Source organism: Atta colombica, unplaced genomic scaffold (assembly GCF_001594045.1).
Source record: "Atta colombica isolate Treedump-2 unplaced genomic scaffold, Acol1.0 scaffold110, whole genome shotgun sequence".
NCBI classification, from domain to species: Eukaryota; Metazoa; Arthropoda; class Insecta; order Hymenoptera; family Formicidae; genus Atta; species Atta colombica.
Window position 1 is genome coordinate 73802 of NW_017259196.1, and position 6499 is coordinate 80300.

The 6499-nt window shown below is 34.1% G+C and overlaps 1 protein-coding gene across 1 annotated transcript in view; it reads right to left on the reverse strand.

Moving 5' to 3' along the window:
- LOC108693853 (E3 ubiquitin-protein ligase TRIM9) overlaps positions 1-6499 on the reverse strand; it is a 113713-nt gene that overhangs the window by 3107 nt on the left and 104107 nt on the right. The window contains exons 7-8 of the mRNA XM_018203017.1: positions 6098-6270; positions 513-651 (exon numbers count right to left, since the gene is read on the reverse strand). Of these exons, the coding sequence (XP_018058506.1) occupies positions 513-651; positions 6098-6270 (312 nt within the window). The remainder of the gene's footprint in view (positions 1-512; positions 652-6097; positions 6271-6499) is intronic.

Consider the following 6499-nt stretch of genomic DNA (forward strand, 5'->3'; position numbering starts at 1 on the left):
TTACATAGAACTATTCAAACAAATATTTATTAAAAATTTAATATTTTTTCAATAATCAATTTAAGAGTCCTACTTAATTATTTTGATGGTCCAAACAATATTTTTTTCAGATCTGTATCTAATTAATTTTTAGATACTTCAGCAAAATCGTTTTTTCCGTGTAGCAGAATTAATGATAATGAAATGAAATTTTTGGAAGATCTGTTTTTCTTTCGAAACTATAACGCAAAGGTAAAAAGATAAAAATCTCCTCGAAGTCATTTGTAATTGTCGCCCGCATTATTCCGCAAACGCCACACGGATGGGCATTCTATCGCGGCTATTTCTGTGCATCTACCGTCCATCTCATCGATCACGCGATCGTGCCGCGGAAAAAAAATATGTGCGACTGGAAAATCGACGTCGCTTACGATCGTTCGTCTTCCACGCGACACCGACGCCGATTTTCCAGCCGAAGCCTCTGCGCGTTTCGCCCAGGAAACCCTAAAGAAAAAAAAGGAAAAAGCTCTCACCCTCGGCGGTCTGAAGGCCGATCAGCTCCGAGTACTCGCCCTCACCGGCGCTGTTAAAGGCCCGCACCCTGGCGTTATAGAGTGAGTTGAAGTGTAGCCCGTCTACCGTGCAAATGGTCTCGCGGCCACAGTACACCTCCTGCGAATCAGATTTCAAACAGGACACTCGTGAATTTGCGGGTTGCAATTATAGCTGGATAACCTGCCCTATTAAGAGAGAGAATAATTTTTGCTAAAATTAAGATTTATAGGAGAAAGAATATTTATTTTTGTAAAATCTTTACTTATCAGGAAATGCAAGAAAATGTTTCTAGCATAAAATTCTATAATAATCCATTATTATATACTTACGGTAATTAAATTCTTTCTACGCTAAAGTAAATGTCTGTGTCAAAACACGCAGTATAAAAATAATAATAAGTATTATAATATAAGTATTATAATTTAAAAAAACCTTTTTTACATTTTTACACCTATTTTAAATAGATTTTTAAAATTATATGTAAAATAATAATTAGAAATCTGTAAAGATAAAAACAAAATTAAATTAATTTATCTTAGAAACATGGAAAAATCAAGAATGCCAACTTCCGTTGGATAAACATGGAGTAATGACAAAAGTAAAGTTGAAATATCTAACTTGGCTCGAAAACACTTCACTGTGATGAGCAAGTATTGACGTTGTTCGTCTGAATGATGGATAAATGAGAATTGTGAATAAAGAGAGGAATTTACCTGTTATGTCGACTTTCCTCAAAGAAACGTCAAGAAAGCATCGATTGGTCGACCAACAGATAAATAAGTACGATACACTATTAGATTAAACATTGAAATAAAAGTTTCTTGAACTGATTAAATATATGATACAAAGTCAACAAGTCGGTTTTTCTTTTCAATACCATTTTCGATACAATTTTATTATTCATTATATATATATATATGTCTCGATAAAAAAATCGATTTCCAACTAACATTAAATATAAAATAATATAATACAAAATATATGAATAATAAAATAGAAAAATAATATATTCATAATAATAGATATATGTTTACTAAAATATGTGAAGTTTGCTAATATTATTATTTTCGTATATCTTGTCGGAATCGAGAATTAAAATTTTGCATATCTTGTATTTTCTAAATAAAATCACACAGGAGATGCGGAATTATCTCCGGATTAGCATGAATCTTCTGGCAAACCCGATCCTTTTTGTCAAAGGAGCCCTCATGGTTCCTCCTGCGAGCTCAACGAGCGACAGTGCGGAAACGGAAACCAGAAACCGGGAAACCCGAAGCATCGTGCCGCGCGAACGAGCTCGATTTAAATATTAAAAGGAGGAGGATGGACCGTGATATCTCGATGGCCGCCAAGAGGATAGACGATAGGTCGAACAAGGGATGGTAGAAAGGACGAAGAGAGCGCCGACAACGAGGACGATTTATATTCGTGGTATCGCTCCGTTCGTTAACGAGCACCATATCGCAACGTAGCCACGCCGGGTGCATTATTAACAAAGCATGAAAATTTAGACGCGCGATTTACAGGCCCGACCTGAAACACGTTTGTGCGAATGAGAATTCATACGCGACATGGCGATACATATTCTCATCGATTTTACTCTGGATTTAGTATTATTTAGTATTTATTCCTGCATGAATCACTTGAAGAGTGAAATCTTCATGAAAAACAAGAAGAATTAATACAATTTCGTAGTAAAATTACTTTTATGATCAAAATATATATAAATGCAAAAAGCTCGAATCAATGATGAGATGAAATTAACATTCGTACACTTATTCGTATATTAAATTTATTCGATTCAAATGTCAAATTATATTCAATTTGGACTATTTGTAATTTATAGATCACCACTGTTTCTACTAAATGTACCATTAATTTAACTAAAACAATGAAGTTATACAATTTAACTCAAGAAAATTTGACTCAAATTTAATTTACTGAACTTTACTTTGAAACTATAACTACAGAAATGAATTGATTTACATTTTGACACATATCAAAGTTAAAAATACCAAAATGTTATTTAATTCAAAAGATTGAGTTTCTGATTATTGTTTCTAACGATACATACTATTAAGAAAAAACAGTCTTTTTCTTTGCACATTTAATTTCTATATTTTTTTAACTTAAATGTATTTTATTCCGTGTTATATTCACGTAGCACGTAAATATTTCAAAGAATTAAGTCCAGCAATATTAAAATAATTTCGTGTAAAAATACTAAAACTTTATGATATCATTTTCTTTTTCACTTTGTGCGATTTTATTTCCCCTTTCGCTGGCGGAAGACAATACCCTATGAAACTCTACGACCGCCGGAAAATTACCTCACATTAATATCGTGGATTATGTGGCAAACGACGGTTCGAACTGCCGTCATTTGATAAAAACTTCTAATGAACGGGACGATTTCGCTGGGAGCAATTAATAATTGCCATCGCCCGAGAAGATCGCTCATTTCTCACGTGTAAGCCCGGAATCTTAGAGTTATAGACTTCAATTAACGCTCTCAATATCGAATCTTCATTTACCAGAAGAAGAATTCTACTTCACAAACTGTTTCTCAATTCATATATGAAATACTAATTTAGAAAAAGAGAGAGAGACAGATCCTTATAAAGGATCTCAAGGCACACAAAAAAAATTTTTTTTAATATTTAGGTAGATACAGATCTAAAAATAATTTTTTTTGTTGAACCATCAAAGTATGTAGTAAACTTAAGCAAAAAGTTTTGACATTTTAGCAATCAACTTGAGTGCCCTGCATTAATTATTTTGATAACCTAACAAAAATATTTTCAGATCTACATCTAACTAAATATTTAGATGCTTCCGTAAAACCCTTCTTTCTGTGTACAATTTCGTCATCGGACAATTAGAGATATTATCACCCATTTTAGGACCCACAAACAGATTAATGTAACGCAATTAAACTGCCTTTATTCAGCACGCTAATCTCCAAATTTTTCAAACTCGCACCGCGAATTCGTTCCACGAGGCTATCTTTTTAATCTCGACTTTTATGTCTCGCGGCTCACGTGCGCTATTTAGGCTGAATTATTAGCTGTAATCCCGCGTTTCAGGGTGCTCGTTGCCACCCGCGTTTACGATCAATAAAATGCGAAAGACGATGTTTCGAATCCAATTGAGTAAAGAGACCAACCCGAGAATAAATGTGACGAACGAACTCGCCAGTCCGGAAACACACTCCGAATGGATACATAGCCGACCCTTTTATGAAGGACAGTATTCGCGCGTGAGTGATTCGTTTCGATTCTTGGTACAACGTGCTGAACTTACAACCCATAATTAGAATCTCTACGAAAAAAATCAACTTTACGGATGATCGGTATCAATATTCATCTTGCGGTGCGCAGAGACAAATTCTCAACAAAGGTTTTTATTCCTGACGTTTTTTTCTGATCCCCTTTGCGCTTCGATGTCACGCCGATAACTGGTATTATCCTTCAATAAATTGAAAGGCGGGTTTTGTACATCCCCGTGCAGTTTTATTAAACGCTCGTATCCGGAAATTGATCCGCATATAAGATTCATCTCGATGTCACTACGTGCAGTATGTATTATTACGGGACGGAAATTGTAGCAATGAAATTTGAAACAAAGCTGAATGACAGCAACAAAATTGTATTCATTACTTCTGCGTGTATATATAATCTAGAAATGATGGCAGACAAATATTTAATACAATAATATCACAAAGTTTTACATAAATTTTACTCAAATTGATTAACAGAATAATAACTGTTGAATTAGGAAGATCAAAAGAATATTTTCAGTCTCTAAAGGATCCTGGCAACCAATTTTGCATATGTACAAATATACAATCTAATTAAAGATTTAAAAAAAATACCTAAAAGAAAGCTACTGTAGAATTTTAATGAATGTATTTCACAGGCGAACTTACATCTCTTTTCCCTTGGGTTATACTGTCACGTTTAGTTCAACATACACAATCTTTTAGAGTTTCCTGCCACGTTCGTACAACTCCTTTTTTTTTTATTTTACTATTTTTACATTACGAGTAACTTTCTTTTGCTCAAGTGTGAGGAAACCTCATCTTAACTTTTCGGGAGCGCGAAACGGACGAACAGTTTTTCAGTCCAATAAAATTAGTATCACTACATTTTTAATAACATTTTGTACTAAATTGTGTGTGAATTTTCATACAAGAATGAGTGGGGAAGTGCGAACACTTTAATGGAGAAGTTTAATTTAAAGCCGATAATTATTTATTAATTATACAAGTCTTCATTCAAAAGATACAGCTATTTGGCTTTAAACTAATACAATAATTAACAATTCATGTATTATCAATGTAACCTATAATTTTAAACAAATCTCCGTTTGGAATTATCATGCAGGCACCGAGTGGGTCTTGGTTATTTGTTTAAAATAATAATTTACATTGAATATAAATGTTAATTATATTCTAGTTTAGAGCGAAATAATTATTGAATAAAGACTTCTATAATTAATAAATAATTGTCAGTTTTATTTAACTTTTCCCTTAGTTATTCGCAATAGTTACATTTTTTCCTTATATCAAAAACAATGGAAATGTAATGGTATTTATCTTGAACATCATGTGCCTTTTTATGTCATATGTTATATTGTGGCACTGATTGTATATCAGATTATCGCTAAGTGTGAGAAATGAGAGAAGGCCACTACTCTAATATACTACAATAGTATTGTTCACGTTTAATATCGTTCCCGTGTTCCTAGTTCCTCCTCTCCTCTAACGCGATCAGTAAATATTCTTTTCAAATCAATGAAGAGAAAAATAAACTTATTTTCGGTTAAAGCGGATCTTAGTTTAAATATTTCAAAATAAAATATCTAATTTTTTCAAATATTGCCATTTCTCTGGAAATATGTATAATATATAAATTCAACATCGAAATATGCACTAACATCTTTTTTAACCGATAATAGGATTTCTCTTACTTAATTGGATTTATTCTCATCCGTCTAATTTAAAATTATAATTATTATTGCAATTTTTCTTTTTAATTCGAATCTCTTTAAAAGTAGAAAAAATAAATTCTTATATTTAGATAATCTGTTTTAAAAGAAATCGTATTAAAAAGAGAAAAGTTATGATATACTCGGAAAAAATATTTACTATTGTAAGAAAATCTATGTTGCTTTCGAGATTTCTATGGGAGAAATAACAGACGTCAAATATTATTTAATGCTAGCAAGAATCTTTCTTTCTCGTCTGCGCCAGATCGAAGGACAATTCTACGAAAGACATCGTGAGAATGTCGAAGTGTCCCATTGTTGGACGAAGTCGTATCGCTGTCGTCACGAGATGATACGGTCGAAGAAGAGCACGATAAAGAAACACCGGAACCGGACGTCGCGTCAACAAAGAAACGAGAACGGTAGAGGATCCCGACGAGTGAAGTGCTATCGAAGAATTCATGGGCGATCTCAAGAAAGCCTCGAGATCCGAGCCTAGCGTTCAATAACCATCTCTCCCGACACACTTACGGGGAGTACAATTTCTTCAGGATATATGAGAGTGTTTACTCACCCTAAACTCCCCGCCGCAGCCATCATCCAGTTCCAAAAGGTATCCTTCGATGGCGGGGCCTCTCTGTCCAGCGCAGCCCATAATTCCGTGGCCAGGAGGCGGCTGCCAGGCAACGGTGACGCTGTTGTTCTCGGCGCTACACTCTTCGGGGATTAGTAAAGGAGCTCCGGGTGCTGGAAATGCGTACATTGAAACGGTTTAACAGCGCTCCGCGTTATTGCAATCGTCAACGTTGCGTGGAAACGCGGCAGTAAAGTAATGAGCTAGATTTAATGTCTTTCAGGTGTGCGTGACTTTAAGCCCAAGGATGTTTGAAGTCAATTCCAACAACGATAATCGCAATAATATTCGCGATAATTTGAGTTATTATATTAAATTGAGTTGTTATATATATATATATAT